This window comes from Scomber scombrus, chromosome 7 (genome assembly GCF_963691925.1).
Source record: "Scomber scombrus chromosome 7, fScoSco1.1, whole genome shotgun sequence".
Classification (NCBI taxonomy): Eukaryota; Metazoa; Chordata; class Actinopteri; order Scombriformes; family Scombridae; genus Scomber; species Scomber scombrus.
Window position 1 is genome coordinate 18376623 of NC_084976.1, and position 20280 is coordinate 18396902.

At 41.1% G+C, this 20280-nt stretch overlaps 1 protein-coding gene across 1 annotated transcript; it reads left to right on the forward strand.

Moving 5' to 3' along the window:
* The first annotated feature begins 7330 nt into the window (after positions 1-7330).
* LOC133983850 (uncharacterized) lies at positions 7331-11597 on the forward strand. The gene is made up of 6 exons (XM_062423061.1): positions 7331-7465; positions 9231-9577; positions 9745-9820; positions 10169-10247; positions 10626-10809; positions 10949-11597. Exons 2-6 carry the CDS (start codon positions 9233-9235, stop codon positions 11585-11587), a joined length of 1323 nt encoding a protein of 440 aa, XP_062279045.1. The 5' UTR covers positions 7331-7465; positions 9231-9232; the 3' UTR covers positions 11588-11597.
* Positions 11598-20280: the final 8683 nt, after the last annotated feature.

The following is a 20280-nucleotide window of genomic DNA, read 5'->3' on the forward strand; positions in this document are numbered from 1 at the left end:
GAGTGAGAATTAATTCAGTGTTAGTTGCTGGATAAGGAGGGTGATACAACAGATTGTGAGAGGGAGGGAATGAGGTTAGTGCACAGAAACAACTGAGCGCAAAATACAGAGAAAGTGAATAAAAACTTGAAAAACACGAAAAGAGGAAGCATATGACACAAAGATGTACAGATAATAGAGGGAGAAATTAAAATGTGTCTATATTAAGGATCTAATTTGCTAAACTTGCTTAAAATGCCTCATAATTTGTCTGCTGGGTGAGCCAAGACTGCTTCAGTTTGACAATGAACTTGGAAAAACAGACGAGAGTGAAGAGATGAAGAAGAATCACACAGGCGTGAACAGCGGTTTCAAACCAACCTTTCTTTTCCAGTTACCCCTAAAGACAATGTAATATCATCTTTGGACCCCTTGTCACAGGTTTCATTTCAATTATTTGTGAGCAGTTCAGTTGAAGAATGATTTTACTTTTGCAGATTGTTTGATTTGAATTATTTTCAGGGGCAAAAAGAGTTGAAACTATGTATTATTTCACAAGAGAGAACCAAAGGGTAGAGAAACATCTCCAATTAGGCAAAATATACAACATTTTATGTAGCAGAATTTTATTTTTTTATTTACTTTATTGTCCATTATATTTAGTAATGATCTCACCACTAATTGTGTGCTTCAGGCTGAGCTGAGGACATATCTAGGCTAGTCTCTCCATTAACAAACCCTATCTTTATGTTCAGGGCCCATAAAAAAGCAATATATTAATATACTATATATGTTGTATGATTTACTATTTATAAAAATGTTAAGATGTTTGCAACATACTCTGTAAGTTGTCTACATGATTGTGCAAACTTTCATGCAAGGATCATACTTGCTTTATTTTGTTTATGATATATAATTTTGTTTATTAGTATAATATCCTGTAATCTTTTACATGAAAATGATGTTATATGAGAAACATAGGCTAATTAAGTACAAATATGTGATACATAGTGCATAACAGTATAATCTTACATTAAACTGCTGGAATCAAATACTGAATAATTATGTTAAATTAGGTGTATTATACTGTAAATGCTGCTATGAGGTGCATTTTACAACATACTGTATGAGACTCTCTGTGCATGTTCCAGCAACTTGCAGCTGAATCAGGTGCTTCTCATGTCTGAACAGAAAAGGTCAGATTAAAGAAGACTGCATGCTACAGTAGCCTCAGGGGGTGGTGGGCAGGAGTTCACCAGGGAGGGGGCAAGGGCCAGGACATCCAGTTGAGAGATAAAACATTTACCGATGTGTCCTGACAGAGCTGGAAAGCTCACATGGGTGGGTTTGGGAGCCGGTTCTTAAAGGGATCATATGATCTGCAAAAAGACGAGCACCCACCCTAAGGCTAGGGTGCAGCCCCACTGTGACAAACAGGCCCAATCCACCTGACCCCAGCAGCCCCTCTGATCCCACTGATCAGTTTTTAGTTTGATTTTTTAAAATATTATTATTATTATTATTATTATTATTATTATTATTGTTGTTGTTATTATTATTGTTATTTTGTTTTGTTTTTCTTTCTCTCCACTGTTATTATTTACTCCCCTTGTTTTCCCCTTTCTTAATTGATTTTTTGATTTGATAACCTTATTTCTTAATCTTCCCTCTCACCTCTGTTTTTTCTTGTTGTTTTAGATGCACACACAGACTCATGCATACACACACACACACACACACACACACACACACACACACACACACACACACACACACACACACACACACACACACACACACACACACACACAAACGAACAAACGACCCTGGTAATTGGCTGGCATTATTATAATATTTTTTGTTATTAGTATGGTGATTTTTATACTAACTGATTTGTTTTTGTTTGTTTGTTTATATTTTAGGGTGTTGTTGGGTATTGTCTAGTTCTTGTGTTATTTTCTCACTTTATGTCTCAACCCCTGTTCTGTGTATAATTAAATAAATAAATAAAGACTGGACCACACTGATGGATTTGCAGCCTTTAACAGTGCAAACAGACCAATCAGAGTCAACGAGAAACCTAATATTTACTGTGAGTGGTATTTTATTCATGGGTTTTTATGTTTTTACTGTCTTTTTCTTAGCTTTAACAAACACTGGCGAATCGTGTTTAAAGTTTGTTTTATGTTTCACAGTTACAGTAAGCCTCAATTAAAGTTTACATAAACTAAACACACTGTACAAAGAACTGAAGTGAACGACATTTTCGGTTTTTAACACTAGAGGGAGCCCTCTCCACGTGACAGAGTTTGGATTTACTCCTTAAACGGAAAATCCACCTTAAAACAAATGTAACACTGTGTCGTTCCTGTTTATAACATTTAAACACTCATCACAGTCCAGGAACTGCTTTGTAGGAGGTGAACAAGACAGTGAGAATGTGAGGTGGTGATTTACAGCTACATCGAAATAAAACTCATTTGAATGCACGTGAGTCCAGTCACTCTTTCATAGTCAACTCCAAACTATCATATAATGACGTCACCAGTTAAAGTTTATATGACATATACATTGGACCACCCCCATCCCCACCTATGCTAATCTCAAATCAATCACGTGTACATCACAAACTATTTGTTTCTTGGTGTAGATTTAGAAGGTCGAGTCAGTCTTCTGATGTAGATTACATCACATTTCTGGAGTCAAGGATAAACTTGAAACATATAAATAAAACCGCAACGATTACATCACTCACCGCACCGAGAATGGCAAATCTAGAAGAGGCATTAGCCTATTTATATTGGGCTCTAAATGACAGACAGACATAGATAGATAGATAGATAGATAGATAGATAGATAGATAGATAGATAGATAGATAGATAGATAGATAGATAGATAGATAGATATATTCACATTTGAACCAAACTATTGTTACAAACTGTCTGGATGGTCAGGATTAATCAAATCAAAAAATATAAAAAAGAAAATATGGTGTTTTCTTATAAGTATGTGTATTACAGCCTGTGTGTATCTGGATGTCTTTTTGTCAGCAACCTTACTGTAAACTAATAGATGTAGGCCTATTAAACCTCGTCTCGTGTTAAACTATTTATTTCTCTATGCTAATAACAGCCTTATATGTTGTTGAGAAGAAATTTGTTCCGTTGGTGGCAAATATTTTCAACATGAATACACATCTCCTGCGCTAATGCCTGTGCTTTTTTTGTTCTCCACCTCTTGTGTATGTCGTCCCGCTCCATCTTTTCACACTGTGTGCCGGACTGCTGAAACGTGAAGCGCTTCAGCCAAATTATGCAACAGCGATAACCTCAGCCGGCTCCTCATTGGTCGCTAGACGTTCCATTCCTGGGGGCGTGATTATAGAATCTGCTTACGCCACTGGCTAGGCTTCGCAGGGGGCGTGTCATTCGTTTTCATTCACAATCTAGCAGCGGAGCATCTCTCCGCCATGTGAAGATCGCTTCTGTTTATACAGTGAAACACATTTCTCCGCTTCGTAAATGTGAGCGGGGAGAGACACAGCAGCCTTGGCGGAAGACGGAGTTTGACTGTTTTTTTAAATAAATCTCAATGTTTTCACTTGTTTGTGTAGATGTATTGTTAAATTAGCCTTTATATTGACGTAATGTTGTCCCGAGAGGCTGCAGCAGTGGTAGGCTACCGCATGAAGCCGAGCTCAGTTTACTTCTTGACATTTGACAAGTAACGGTTATGAAAGTGCTTTTTCCACCAATGCCACTTTAGAATCAATCAGTATCAAAGACTAAGGCTGGTATAGGTTGAACATTTTGACAAACTAAGTGATTGCTTAGCACTAGGCTGTTTCAAACATAATCACATTTAAATTGAGAATAAATACTTAAGTTAGCCAGCAATGGTGCATTTAGTTCTGCCATGAATCAGGCCTCGGTTAACTGTGCACTCTATTTGGGGTTTGGACCCCTTAAACTGGTTTATGGGGTGACTGACGATTATAGGGCTCTGGTTAGAGTTCACAGAGTCATCAGCTTGGTTTTAACTCTTACTTGTAAAGTAATAGTGGTAGCCTACAAGTTATACAAATGGTTCAGCTTATTGGTGCATGTATGCTTTCTGAAATAAAGTGAAACAACTCCATGCTGTGAGGCACTATAGGCAACTATGCACATCAACAGTAGAAAGCAGGTTTATTTGGTTGCTTTGTCAACATATTCAATAACATGACAGTAAGAGGGGGAATTCTGTAACTAGTTAGCAAGGTGAAGGAGAAGACAGATAGACCAGTGCAGTGCAGACACGAAGGCAACAGTGTGTTATTGTTCCCCAGCTGTCCTGGTTTCCAGGTGAAACATGAGATGCCTCTGCAATGAAATTGGGTAGACAGTTTACAGTTTAGCTCTCTCTTTAGGCTTCTGTCTTCAAGCAGGCAGATCAGATTTCTGTTGTGGTGTCTCGCTCTCACCACACCTGCTCGCACATTTGGCCTTACCGGAACGTTTGCATGCTTTCACTACCTGAGAGCTTCGTGCTGCCGCAATGTGCTAGACTTTACAACATATTTCCTTGTGAAAGTCATCAAGGGAACATTAGTTATAGGATATTTGATATTTGGGTTTTCTGAGCCTTGCCCTGACATGAACTATCGGCCTACATATGCTACATGAGGACACAAGCTCCAGCACTGTATATACAATTAATTTGAACGTTAATGTAACATCAAAGGTAAAAGAACTGATGGTATTCCTGTTGTGCATCTTTCCACTTCAACTCTGAAGAAAATTTCATTTCTCACATTAGGGACAACTTCGAAGCACTGCACTTTGACCCACTTCAACGACAAAGGCACCATCCATAAGCTTTAGCTTAACATGGTCACTCAAGTTGAATTCTCAAGCATGTCAATACAAGTGACTATAATGAGAGGAGGGGTGGAGAGGAAAAAAGACGCAGAAAACAGGTGGGGGATGGGATGTAGGGGGAAGGGAGATGGAGAGATGGAAATGATGGGGGTGGTCTTCAGCACCCATGAACTCAGAGTAGGTTCATTGGGTTCATGTGCTGCAAAGGAATGCTGTGGGGGGTGGGAAGCTTTTTCTATCGACCTGGTCCCTGTTACATACAGCCTTCACAAACATAACCCTTTGCCTTGGTTTACTGTTACCAAAGGTTAACCATTATTGTGTTTTGACAATAAGAGTGGGTGGTTTGCTCACCTGGTGGCGTTGAGGTTGTTAGGTGACTTTACATGGTTACAATGTTCAAAGACAGGTATTGTCAATCAAACGAGGGCATAGCGTGTCCTCTGTTTATGTGTTGAGGAGAAGGGTCGATGGGTTCATGTGTATGTTGTATGTATAGAGGGGGATGGGCTTCCCCCTCATCCCTGCACATAGCATGCAAGGTACTTAGAGGCATCAACCACTCCTCATGCTTAAACCTGGTATTTCACATCTAAAAATACCAGTAAAACCAGCATAATGACGACTTGCAATTACAGTTTTAAGATTAAAGTAAATACCAATACATATGATGAATATGGGACAGATGATGTGTTTATGCGTGTGATCTATAGCCTATATGTTGATATACTATACTGCCAGTTGCAAGAGAGGGTCAGTGGGTTCACTCTGTAGTAACCTAAAGGAGAGGAGGGGGAAGCTGCTACATGGTCATAAATTACGGACTAGGAGAAAAGACTTGGAATTATCTTCTAATCCATGTCACTCACCCTACATTTTGATGTATTGGTGATCTTTATTTAACAATACAGTGTCACGACATAAAATTAGATAAATATATCACTTTTTAAATGAAATAAATCCTACATTTTTTTTTACATTTTGTCACCTTTCAACTATGTCTTTGACCATGTTTACTAGTTTGCAGCGTAAACAATGATTACAAGTTAAGGATGGTTTCTGATACAAATGTTTGGGTTGTAGAACCTGTTTTTCTATTGAACTTACAAGACAACTGAGAAAAATATATCAAATTTCAACATTTTTATTAACACTTTTAGAGAGACACATCTATAACTATATAACAATGAAATCTTTAGAGGGACAGCCATATTAGACAAGATATAACGAGCTGAAAGAAAAAAATATGTTGGAATAAAAGGGTTGGACTGTCCCTGGAAATGTTTGCATATCATGATAGTCAAATTTTATAGATTATGCACAATTCAATCATCAATTATAAGGCAAAGGTCTTTTAATGACTAACTTTGCCCTTGAAGAGCCTCGATAGAGAGGCTGAGAGAGGGTGGATGCAACGGAGGAGTATATGGTGCTCAAAGTTGAATTGTGTCATTGAATCAAATAAGGGGTTATTGATGTTGCCTGGAGACTGACTCTGTACTCTGGTCAAATTCACATAAGAGTGGTCTCTATCACTATAATGTACCACGGTGATAATGACACGGTCTGTGTGGTAAGGTGTGGTTGTCCTGTGCTGGTCAGTTATCAACTTAATGTTAGTTCTTTGCGAGCCGGCCAATCGACATATAATGAGGGTCTTTTTCCTCTGGACATAACTGATATCAAGCAGTTTGAACAAGACAGATGAGGAGTGATTTGTGCCTGGATTGATCTGATTTATTTCCCTCAAAATAAAAGACTTCTCTCCTCTGATTAAATATGAGGAAAGCCTCTGTTGACAGGTCAGTGTTAACAAAATGACCACTGAAGTAATCCATGCCTGTGCTGTTTTTAGTTGTGCGTACATTTATTTCATCAAGTTCATCAGTGTGACCGGTAAGTGGGGTTGCGTAAGGTTTCGTGTTTTTCGGGGCGTTCACAGTGTGCGCGTGAGATTTTATGTTTTGGATGTGTGTGTGGATATAGGGGGTGGGGGTGGGGCGGACACACACACACACACACACACACACACACACACACACACACACACACACACACACACACACACACACATCGTATAAATCAGATGCACTGCACATATTATATATAGCATATGTGTGCATCTCACGGGCCGCCGCCGTCGTGCATGTGCCTGTGTTTACACCCGCTCGCAGTAGTAGAGCAGCCTGACCCGACCCGACACCATACACATAGGCGACACATGAGTGGGCAGGACCGTGAGTGCCGGGGCCGCCGTCCAATCAGCTGCGAGTAAAGCAATCACTGGCTGGAAGGGTCAACCAATGGTGTGCGCCGCCGCCGGTACAACAGCCAATAGGATGCGCGCAAATCGTGGGCACGTGGCTCTGTGCACATGTTGACGCTCGTAAACTGGCGAGAGAAAGAGCCAGAAAAGACACAAACCGATGAACGACCGGGCGGTGTGTGTGAGCGGGAGTGTGAGTGTGTGTGTGTGAGTGTGAGGGAGAGCTGAGGCTGAGGCTGGGCGCCCCGGTGCTGCTCCAGCCGAGGAGTGCATACTGACGGACCCTTTGTATCAAAGTCGCAGACAGATTCGTGAACGATACTTTTGTGGCAGCTTCTGGTGTGTTTTTCAACTCTGACGGTGAGTATTTTCTTTTAACGGTTTCTTTTTTTGTTGTTTGTTTTGTGGGCTAAACGTTTCCCGAAGTTGGCAAGCTAGCCTAAAGGAATTTTCTGTCCCGCTATATCCTGTATGAGCCTCCGGGCCAATTTGTGAAAACAAAAGCTAATTTATATCTTATGTGGGTCTCATGTGAGCTGATTATTCACATGTAATGATGTGCTTTCATATCGCCAGACCAACTCACTGATTAACCATGTTTCCGTTTACATTTGTTGTCATGTCATTAAGATTAATTCCTGATATTTTAAGTGCTTTGCTGTGAATGTATAGTATTATATATTGAGCGTGCATTATCGCCGTGTAATGTGTTGCTGTGGGCGTCGTGGTAGCGCACATAGGGCAGCCAACACCTGAGACGCAGCTTCATGGTCCTACCTGTGCAGACTGTGCCAACACATGCACCGCTACCGCCCCCTCTCCATCCCCATCCACCAAGAGCTATGAACCGCATAGGAAAAAAATAGGAATAAGGACCAAATAGGATTATAGTGTTTCTCCATAATTTGAGTTAACCCAGAAGCCTTTGAGATTGGTAACATTTAGGTTTTTAAGAGGAAATAACAAGGCTGAAAGGAAGCCAGACACGAATGGCGAGGCATTTTGCTTGTTGTAAAAGCTGAGCCGGTTTGTTGAAATATTATTTATTCCTGAAACTGAAGACTCAATTCTTGCTTTTTTTTTTGCGTATGTGTGGACACTGCAAAAAAAATGCACCACTCTACTATTGTCTGTGTTGACTATTTTGTAATACAATTTTTTTTTTTTTTTAAATCTTGGTTGATGTTGATACAAGTTGAGTGACCCTTCTTATTCCCCCCTCTGTGGTGGTTGGATCAGAGAGCAGCAGGCACTCAGAGATTACACAGGGGAGAGAGAGAGAGAAAGCGAAAGAGATGAAAGAAAGGCACATGGCCCGAGATACAAAATGTAAAATGTGAGTAAGAGAGGAAGAGGAGGAGGGCTGGTCTGTGGGAGAGGAAGGGAAGAGGAGCACTGGGCTTGTGTGCAGAACGAACAGGATGAGCTGAAGGGAGAGCATAGAGAGATGAGAGGCATACAGAAATGCAGCCGGAGAGGAAATAGAGAGGTGTGTGTGTGTGTGTGTGTGTGTGTGTGTGTGTGTGTGTGTGTGTGTGTGTGTGTGTGTGTGTGTGTGTGTGTGTGTGTGTGTGTGTGTGTGTGTGTGTGTGTGTGTGTGTGTCAAGGGGGGTAGAGGGTGGGGGAGGGGAGGGGGGGGCAAGCCAGAGACAGAGAGGAGGGGCTACAGAGAGCACCGGAGGCAGTGAAAGAGAGCGAGCGAGAGAGACAGCCTATTCTGATTCCACTACTCTACAAGCTCCCATCCCCCTCACATTTTACTCCTCTCCAGTCTCCAATCTCCTCAATGGGAGCCAGACATGCACTACCATTGTGTGCCTACTGCCTACCCCCAGTCCCACTCTGCACCATGTTAAACTAGGGCACTGGTATACCCACCATTTTGAGTAATTGGGGTTATTATTTTTGGGAGACAGATAGGAAAAATTGGCAAATGGGAAAGCAGTTTGTTTTTTTTTTGCGATCAATGTGTCTCTATTTGGCCTGTCTCTCACTCAAGTAACAACTTAGATCAGATTTTGAATGTTTAGCTGAGCTTTTGTTTTTATGGCTTTTAAATTGATTTGAGTGTCAAGTTCTATCTATTTCTCTTCTAATGCTGAATTTCTACTATTCCCCCTCACAGTGATGCAGTCCCAGGGTAGCACTTCCTCCCAGCCCTCCTTTGACTCTATGAGCTCCAGCGACAGCCTCTTGTTCAGCGAGTCAGAGCAGGCAGAAGATGACACAGACGTCTTCCTGACAGACAGCTCCTCCTCTGTCAGCATCGTCGGAGCGGGCGGGGTCGCGGCCAATGGGGACGGGGGATCGGAGAGCCCCGGGTCCCAGTGGGCATGCGATGGCTTCACCGACAAAGAGGAAGAAGAGTACAGGTCGGGGAGCGGCAGTAAGGCGGCTCACATTGGCCTGGATGAGACGGATCCAGCAGGCCAGATCCCAAAGTCCCAGGGAGACCTGCTGTTTGCTCAAAAGGTAAGGGGAGTTTTGGACAGTCAGCCCAGAAAAAGAATGATGAGAAAACAGATGACAGAGCAATTCTTAAGATCAGTGAGCAAAGGAAAACCCAGCCGCTGATTCAGACAACAAGGCCTAACTCAAACCGTGTACTGATCTACCTTCTCTCCTTCTTCCTTTGTCAGTGTGCTGAGCTACAGGGTTTTGTACGGCCCTTGCTGGAGCTGCTGAATGGACTGAAGAAGGGCCGATTCGACCGGGGTAAGCATCCTTACATCACTGTCTCCAGACGAGCGTGTGTGCAGACTGTTAGCTGAAGTTGTAGATGCTGAACACTGGTTCATATGATCTGAGTGGCCCCAATCCTTTGAAACAGAGAGTTCCTTTGTGCTGCAGTCTGTATTGATGCAGCCTATTGATGGAACCCAAAGTGCAGTGTGTGTGAAGCGACAGTCTTGCGGCTGACTCATCAGCTCACGAGAGTTTGCCGATATCACAAGTGAAAGTTGTGTGTGCACATGTGTGTTTGAGAGAGTGTGTATGTCTACATGTGCGTGCATCTACCATGACTATAAATGCTGACTGGAGGATTATGTTTTTGATTGGCAGGTTTGAGTAGTTTCCAGCAGAGCGTTGCCATGGATCGAATCCAGAGGATCGTGGGTATTTTACAGAGACCTAACAGCGGGTAAGATGTCATCCAAGTTGTCCTTCTGTTATCCTCATCTTGCTCTCACATTATCAGACACTGTCTCATAGTTAGAAGTGAGTGTGTAAATCATTTTTAACTTGTCCCTATCAAGAAGACAGGACGGGTGAGATAGTTTTCCATTTCAAGCCTCATCTCCTGTTTCATGTTTTATTGAACAGGCCATGGGCTAGGTAGAGTTACAGCGTGCAGATAAACGCCAAACTAGGGAGACATTTATCTATATATAATGTGTGTATGTGTGTGTGTGTTGGACCACCACCATCATCCAGATGTTTTCCTATGCTGTAACATAACAGTATAGCCATGTGCTCCTCACTTTAATTTTCCCCTATTTGCCTTTCGTATATTTTGTAGGGAGAAGTACCTGAACACTCTCCTCCAGGTGGAGATGATGCTGAAGCTTTGGTTTCCTCATATCACAAATCAATCCATCTCTGCAGCCTCCAGCGTCACTGCGTCCCCTGCTCGCTCCCTCCAAGAAACTACCAGCTCCACCCCGCCGCACAAGCACAGGGATCAGTTACACATTCCTGTCAAGGTGAGAATACACATATTCCTGTGTGCGTAAGTGCTTACTTGTGCACACACAAACAACCGCCCCCGTCCATCAGCATCACCGGCCCCGCAAAGTGAGTTCTTTTATTCACTGTCAAATTATTCTCCTGTTCATTTTCCAGAAGCGCAGACTCAGCTGGACAGGTACGGACTCCTCTACACCTTCCCCTGTGCTTCTCAAGTGCCCTCGCATCAGTGCAGAAGAGCGGAGGGTGAAGCAAGTTGATGATGAAAGGGACCACCCTCCTCCTCTTCCTCCTCCTCCTCCTCCATCACTGACATCTGATGCAAAAGAAAATGTGCCAGATGTAGCCGGTGACAGTCAGCAAAAAGAGGACACAAAGGGAAAGGACATTGATAGCGAGGAACCTGGCGAGCTATCAAAACCATACAAAGCAGGTCAAAGCTCTGAGCCCAGCCTGACATGGGTGCACGTCGCCCCCATCCTGTCCCCACGAAAGGCCTGCTTCTCACATGAGAGCACAACAGCGGCAGGTACAGGCGAAAACCAGCTCACCGCTGTTGCTGTCCTCCCACCTAGCAGGAGGGGCAGCTCAGCAACACAAGACAGCTCCATCTCTTCTACCACACCCTACAAGCATCACAAAAATCAAAAGAAGCCAATCCGGTGCCAAAGCCAGCCTGTTGCCGAACAACAGAGTGAGAGTGAGACAATCGAAACCTGCCAGGGTCAAAGCCAGTCTCCTCATGTCACACTTAAGCCTTTGCCCAGGGTGTGCCCCACTCCTCTAGAGACCTGAAGAAGCAAAGGCCGACAGCCTCGCTTTGTTACACCACCAAGCTAAAAGCTGCAGTGAGAGCAAGAAGGGGCTGATGATTATAAATGCATTAAAGAAAAGAAGGGAAGGAAAGAAATATAGGTGCTTGGAGGTGGAAGACACGCAATCACTCATCAAACACACTCAAATATAACAGTTATTTCAAACAGGACATAATGTATTTGTATGAACCAATGCATAGATGTTGATAATCACAATTCTGTAATAACCTAAACTAATGTACAGAGGAGGTTGTGGCTGAGGGCAGATAGGAAAAGACACCTGAAGCTCAAACTATTTACAGGTTATTGAGTAATATTAGGAGAGATTTGTAAGAGTAATAGGAGAAAGTTATAGTTTCTCCTCAGCATGAAGGCAATCATTGTATTCAGAGATGTTTATTGAAACATCTAACATGAGGGTTGAACAGACAAACTCACGTCAATATTCAGAATGAAAGCAATGATACAGTAACTCTAGTTAGGATTCTAGTCCAGTAGACACCTTTGAGCTTACGTTCACTTGTAGATAGAATTGAAGCATCTGGTTTGAAGAGGAGAAGTTACAAAAGTAATTCAAAATTTTGTAGCTGGTGATGTGTACAGAATGCAGCATTATACTGTACGTGTGGTGTGTTAGAGTCATCGGAGACTATCGAAAAAATGATGTCATCAACTCACGAATGTAATCCAAGAACTGTTTGGGCACTTGGCTTGCAGATCTATGGCAAAAGCATCGAGAGGAGGGACATCACAGCAATCAGAGATCACATAACTTTTCTCGTGTTGTTGTGGATCAGACAAATCTGATCAGAAAACTGAAAACGAATCATGAAAAAAATCCAAGAAAGACTTTTAAAGACCAGCCTGAGGAAAAACAAGGACCACTCAAAAGACACGTGACTCAAGTCCCACAGTTAATTTATTCATGTGTTGATCTGACACTGCATTTATTTATTGTTTGTATTTATTTATTGGGCAGCTGGGTATTGCCTGCTGTGCGCTTGCATAGTTTGGCCTACAATTTTTTTTGAGCCGATTGGGAAGATGCTATTGACAGTGTGTTAGTGGTTTTTAATTGCTGTCATGAAGAAGAAAAAACAAACTGAAGGAAGTGAAATCATATGTTTGGACTACTGTGCCTTTTAACCAAATAGGATGTGTTCAGGAAAGCAATTTGGTGCTTTCAGTGCATTCATACTGCATTGTGATTGTTTGCATTTCACAAAACCAGTACACATTCAACCATGAAAGCCTACATGTAGTCATTTTCCACTTGCTCCTGAAGTTACACACAGCAACAACAAAAACAACAACAACAACGGTATCATCAATTTACTGCTTAACAACCAGCATCCAACTCTACAGTAAATCACATCTGCAACTTTTACACACAGCAACAGCATTGGCTACTCTTTGTAGTTAAAGTGTAGCCTTCTCTGGAGGGTTTTCTCTTGGTTCTGATCAACAGAGGAACAGAATGAACTGCACTTGTCGCTGGTGCTCTCGAAAACTTGAAAAAGAAAATTCAGAAAATATAAACTGAAGGGAGGAAATCTTTATTCGCACCACTCTCTACTGCTGCTATTGTTCTTCTGATTCCAGTCCTAATGTAGATGTTTAACAGGAGGCTCTCTCTTTATTTGGAAATCTGGTCATAATATTCTTGTAAATGTAGGAGAGGTGTTAGCGATGTGATTGGATTTACCTATATTGCTATATCCTTTATTGTAAATATTTAAACTAAAATATTTTTAAATTGGTATGAAAGGCTCATACATTATTTACAAAAACAGAGAGGGGAGATACAGGATCTTCCGTTAAGTATACGTGTACCAGACTCCTCCAAAAAAAAATTAAAAAGAAGCCCCACATGTGAACACAGAGCCACTGGCAGCCTCCAGGTTACTGCCTATGTTTTTTTGGTGCAAGGAGTGAACAAACCCTCGGTCACAGACTCCAGAGTCAGGCCGTCTTACCCCGTCCCATCTTCAAACGCGGGAGTATGGTGTGCCAGACGCTGACTCTTTATCAGAGGCTGGGGGTGCCTTCCGCTTCACTCCTGTTTTATACATGGTTGTGGTATGACAGAGAAACCAATTGCACTTATTTTTCATTGTTGATGTTCTTTTTTTCCATGTGTGTTTTTTACTGCAGCAACCACTGCTGATTGGTCAGAGAGAATAATGTCTTGTTTATTTTAGCTGCCTTTTTCTTCTTCCATCGTAAACTGACTGTAGTTCCCCTTCAAATGTGTTATAAGAGCTCTTATAATTCATCCATGAGCCCCCCCTCGCATCCCCTCCCCCACTCTGCTGCATTCGTCTGCCCTTGCCCTCTCTCCTTCATCTCCCTCAATCCTGTTAGTATGTTTTACTTTCTTAACTAAACTCTAAAGTCTTTCTCTCACACTCATCTTTACATGATATTACTCTTCTGGCTACTTTTTCAATAATGATACAAAAAGGAAAAAAATCTTTTAATAAATAACACATTTTTGAAAGCTGAACTGTCTTGTATTTTGTCCTCATGTTGTGATTTTATTTTATATTGGCATATTTTTGTTTTAAGGTTTTTTTAAGCTATAATATGATGCAACGCCGTGTTTCGGAGAGCAGTTCTCACGAAACAGATGTGCGACTCGATGGGGTGCAGATTTAGAGACTGTACATTTCGGAGTGTGCGTGCGTGTGTGGGTGGGTGATGAAGGGAAGGAGGGGTGGCAGACTACAGCCTCAGTAATCTGACTGGCAATAGCAGGGGGGCTGGCTGATCCTCCAACCAGCTGCTACTACAGAGTGCAAACACTCACGTAGTCAGGGGCGGATTTAGTGATTTCGGGGCTTCAGGCGAACTCTGTCTTTGCTTTATTTTCACCCTTTCTCCAACTAGGACTGTTGGCAATGGCAGTGTTATAAGTACTCTAAACCTTTCTTTTTAAGTAAAACTATTAACACCACATGGTAAAAATACTGTTGAAGTCCAGACCTAAAATGTTCACTCAAAGGGGAAGAGTGAAAGAGAGGTATTACCAGCACAACATGCATAATGTACTTAAATTGAGCTTTTAATTCTTACATAATGCTAGAGTTTAAATCATATTTTATGTGTTATATTTTGTGAATAAAATCTGAATCTCCAACATAACCAGTAACATTTATTTGTCAGGTATATATTATATGGTGCAATGTTTTCCTCTGAAGTAAAAGTACACAGTAAGTAAGTAGTATACAGTTGAATGTTTTTTTTTAGTTTTTTGGGGGTACAATGGGTTAGAATGGTAACATTGTTCAATATTTTTCATATCTGAACATAATAAATCTGTACCTATTTCGGGGAGTTGCCTACCTTGAGTTCATGTGTAAATCTTAATACATGTGTGTGTGGGTTGATTGTTTATTTCTGGAGACCACAGTGAGTAAATACCTGTACAGCAGGTAGAGAAGAGTCTGTGTCGCCTTCCTGGTATCAAAACATGATTCAAACAAGGGATATCAGGATGATTTGAAGAAAATCAAAAATTATCTGATGCTGATCACTCACCACGCCTGCTTTAAGAAAACTACAAAACAGAACTGTGCTACCAGTGATGTAATAAAAATACAATAAATTATCTTATATCTTTGCAATATGGTTTGGAAAAAAACAAAAATTTGCTGATTACTAAAAACTCAAAAACACACTCAGCAAAGGCAGAGACAATACAATGTTGAGTAGTATTAGTGATAAAATAATTAATAACAGAGCTACAATAAAAACAAATTAAAAAAGAAAATGAGCAAACTATTCTGATAATCAAAAATCATTTTTTTTAAAGTAATAATTTCAATTTCTGGTTCCAGCTTCTCTATTGTGAGGATTTGTTTTTCCCTGTTTTCTATCATAATCTGAAAATCTTGGATTTAGGAATTATGGTCAGACAAAAGAAGATTTTTGTACATGTAATCCAGGGCTCAAATCTCACTAATTCTGACATTTTATAAACTAAAAGATTAAGGAATTTATCCTAAAGAAATTGTCAGACTAATCATTAATTATAACAATTTTTAGTTGCAGATGTAATTTCATATATTTAATTATAATTCAGCTCAAATTCAATGCTGAAACCATTTTCTCTCCACTCCAGCATCACATCCATGGATACTGCCTGCACATGGGCACGAGAGTGGCAAATTTTAAGAGGGTGTGGTTTGATTTCTCCCTGCTCAGACAGGATGAAATCAGCCATGCCACACACACACACACACACACACACACACACACACACACACACACACACACACACACACACACACACACACACACACACACACACACACACACACACACTCACTCACACACACAGTCACACACGCAAACTTAACCAGAGTCATAAACAGAGATACACATGCGTGTGCCACTCCCCCACCGCACGCTCTGACACACTGACTGGCTGATTTTGTGATGGGCCTGTCTCTGACACACTGACTGTGCTACATTTCAACAACAGAGACCGCCCTCCCTCCCTCCCTCCTCCCTGCTGCCTCCCTTCCCTTTCGGCCCCCCCTTGTATCCATGCAGTTTTAGCAGAGAAGCCCTTGCCCTCCAACCCCCCCCTCCTGCCGCTACTCCCCCCTTTATCCTCTGGAAGATGGAAAATAAGGGGCCAGAGGAAAAGGACGGGAAGAGGATGTGTGGAGGGCACACTGAGGAGACCTGACCTCACTTCAGTTTTGGGGACTATCGAGGACATTTGTTGTTTTTCCCACTTGTTTTTTATTATCATTTCTCCTCCCGTTCATTTTTTGTTTTTCATTTTACCTCTGGTTTTAAAAGTTTGACCCCCACACTACAATACAACCAATTCAGCATTCTGTATTTTGTAATCATTTTTCATTACAACAAATATCCAGCAGATGGTTGAAGAAAAACATTTAAGTGTTGAGTTGTTTTCACTTCTCTGATAATCAAACAAGCTTGTGTTGGATTAATAGAGCATGTGTGTCCGTGCATCAATAGGATTGCACATAATGAACTTACTGCCCCTCTTATCCCTTGTTGTGTAGGTTTAAATTGTGGTCCCACATCCCTTTATTGGTTTGAACAAGTTAATGATTCAAGGGTGTCTGTCCGTTTCTTCCGCATGTGAGACAGCATTATGCAGGGAATGACACAATGAGGTGCTTATTCACTTATTCTAAAATCCCCTCCCCCATAATTCATCCGCTGCACTCCAGTAAAACTCACGTGAGGTGAAGCCACTCTTGTGACTTTACAACTGCACACACACGCTTCCATGGACACACAAACATAAAGGCATGGTAGGAGCACACTCACACATGCTCTTACTCACCCAAAGTCCTCGGGGGTTTTTAGTGCCGACTAGTCCCAAAACAGCCTTGATGCTCATTAAAATTGCACAGGGGCCAGCCCTGCAATGGAAATCAGAGCTACTTCGCAGTCATTTCTGCCTTGCTGGAGCTTACAGAGATGACGGGCCTTGGTGAGTGTGTGTATGTGTGTGTGTATGTGAGGTTGAAGAAGCTGCTATGCCCACCATCTGTGGACCCCATCACCATGATGTCACCAATAGGGGACACAGTAAAGACAGGGATAGCAGGACTACATTTTCAAGGACGCACGTGTATCTCATGACATTGTGTGTGATATTTGGGGCACAGCCCAGCTACAGGCAAATAACATCCTCATCAGTTTCTTTGGCCTGGATGTGTTCTTGGGAGCCTCGCTCATGATGATGCCATCTTACACACCTTCTTAATTATTCAAGGTAGAGGCTGGACGAATAAATCAGGAGTGCACTAAGAATTAGAGTTAGGTTGAGGCTAAGGTTAGGGTTAGGGTCAGAGATAGGCCGTAAGGTTAGGGTTATGCGCACAAAAATAAAACACAACATGTACAAATCTCATGAGACTTTCACAGATCATCCCTCTGGCTGATCCAACCTTGCACCAATTATTATTCAAACACAGATAGAGAAAGGGAAACACCACATAGAATATTGTGAGAAAAGGAAAAAGAAAGGTGTGTAAAAAAGGCAGAGTTTGCAAACAAACAGGGATTATGAATGAGAAAAAAAAAGTAAGAGATAAAAGCTTACACTCTTACCAGACGACTTGTGATTTAAAACATGCACGTGCACCCGCACTGAGGTCCGAGCAACCCATGTGTGAAGTAAAGACAGCAGAGTCCCCTGAGATAGTATCTTGCAAGATGATTTACTGCCCCTGTCAGATACAATGAAATAAAACTGGGTCAGCATGATGAAATACACCATAAACACACGTTTGATGAATCAAAAAGATATGTGAAAGAACGTAGGGAATATCTTAACTAAAGTAATAAATTATACAGTTATGTAATATTTACAGCATACCAATAATGCACATTAATACACAACTGACAACATGTTGTGATTTATTATGTTAAGAACATTGTGGGAGATGAAAGGAAACATTTGTGGTAAATCCCAACAATGAGTACATTGCCAATATTGGACTAGGATTAGCTGCAGACTAAATACTTGGCATTCCAGTAATATAATAGAATAATTCATACAGCTCTCGCTCTGCACGACCCCATGATGCTGTATTACATTTGTTTAAGGCATCGTGTTTGCCAGTGTGAGGAAGAGCATATGTGTGTGACCATGTGAGCGTGCTTTTGTTTTGTTTTGTTTTTCTGTGTGTAGCTGTATCGAAATATCTGTGGTATTGTCATATTATGTGCTGAGGTGTCATTACATAATAGAGTTGGCTGGTGAGTGAGAAGGGGGTGGGGGTTGTGGGGGTTGCGGGGGTTGCGGGGGACAGACAGCACATGTGAGGTGCCAACGAGGAATTCAGGTTGATCACGGGTGATGATGGTGGTCGCTGGGTGAGCATGATAGAGTGAGAATTGTTTACTTGCAGACTGATCATTTCATTACAACCTTTACATTCTGTAAATGTCAGACAGACATTTAAGCAGATTGTTTGACTAAAATTTAGGGCAAAATCACAGTATGAATTACCTGAGTGACAGACCAGTTTTATGAGTCGATCTTGAAATTACTTTTACATACAGTGCTGAGATTAATCAATCAACTGAAAATAAATGTACACTAATTTTGATGATTGTTTTAATTGCTTTAATTAATCCAGCAAAAACGTCACTCTCAGATTCAACCCCCCTATTTTTTCCCTTTTGGATCATTTTAAATGGTACATATTTTTGTGTTTTGGACTATTGGTGAAACATAAAAATCTGAAGACATAACAAAGGCTGCGACAAGCAATTATTTTCTGTTTTTATCTATTAATTATTTTCTTGATTAAATGTTTAATTGTTTGCTCTACAGAATGTCAGCAGATAGCAAACAAATGCATTTTTACAAGTTCCCAGAGCACATGGTGAAGACCTAAAATGTCTCTGAGCAACAGTCCAAATCCCAAACACTTTCAGTTTACTATCATAGAAGACAAACAATAAAAGAAGAATAATACACATTTTGGAGGTTATGCCTAATAAAATCACTAAAACCATTAATTAATTATCAAAATAGCTCAAGACTAATTTTAGGTCAATCAACTAATCAATTAATGGACTATTTTCTTGTTACTAAGTTTGTAGTCCATTTTTTTATATAATGAAAATAGATCATGTAGGTGTGTGTTAGTGTGTGTGTGTGTGTGTGTGTGTGTGTGTGTGTGTGTGTGTGTGTGTGTGTGTGTGTGTGTGTGTGTGTGTGTGTGTGTGTGTGTGTGTGTGTGTGTGTGTGTGTGTGTGTGTGTGTGTGTGTGTGTGTGTGTAATGTTTGTTCTATTTTCTTGTGGTGTTTTGGTTCTGCACTCACACCAGAAAGGTCACTGAGTGAACTTTATTCAAAATACTGTTTCTACACACACCCTACAGACCCTTGTGGTGGTGGAAAAAGCTCACAATTCAGCTTTCAAAAAATCAACAAAACAAACGTAAGTCTCAAATTTCCTCCTATTATTTTGTGGTGTAAATGAGAGGTTTTGTGTTAGCTATGGACATCATTTTAGATACCAAACTCTCATCACACTAAGCTGATTAAACTGTCAGGGTATATGTTTGGTACTGCAAGCTTTAATTGACCTATGACCATACCATCCAGGGTACCCTAATATCCTGCAGCATATCCCAACCCTGTATGGTCATGCGCAAAGTTTACGCTGTGAGTAAAACCATTGTAAAGAGAGGAGGAGATCTGGCAGACTGGTGTAGCCTCAGGCTCACTACTGCATTCATGCTCACACTACTACAACTGAACTCAGTTGACCCACATCAAGCAAACACAGAGAAAAAAATGAGGGGGCGGGACTATAGTGGAAGGAAACTGAGATCACCTGCTAAAGTATTTACCAGGGCAATGAGTTCATGACTAGTTTCAGTGGTTAGTTAGGCAATAGTTAAACAATGTTTCACTCTAGACTGAGTACTGACAAAATGATATAAGGGATAAGTTGTAGTTTTAACATGTAAAGCAAGACCTCAGTCATTATTTTGGGGGGAAGCAACTGGAAAGAAAAAGTAATCAGACGTATCTTGCATCTTATCTTTTCTGGTTAATGAGCTGCTGAGGTTTTTAATCTGAACATAAATAATTAAATATATCATTTTGTAATACAGTCCAAACAACGACTGTTTACTGACAACTTTTAACACACACAAAAG

Coding starts and splice junctions, on each gene's coding strand:
- LOC133983850 (XM_062423061.1), top strand. CDS start 9,233: ATGCAGTCCCAGGGTAGCACTTCCTCCCAGCCCTCCTTTGACTCTATG. Junction 9,578..9,744: donor ACCTGCTGTTTGCTCAAAAG/GTAAGGGGAGTT, acceptor TTCCTTTGTCAG/TGTGCTGAGCTACAGGGTTT. Junction 10,248..10,625: donor TTACAGAGACCTAACAGCGG/GTAAGATGTCAT, acceptor TATATTTTGTAG/GGAGAAGTACCTGAACACTC.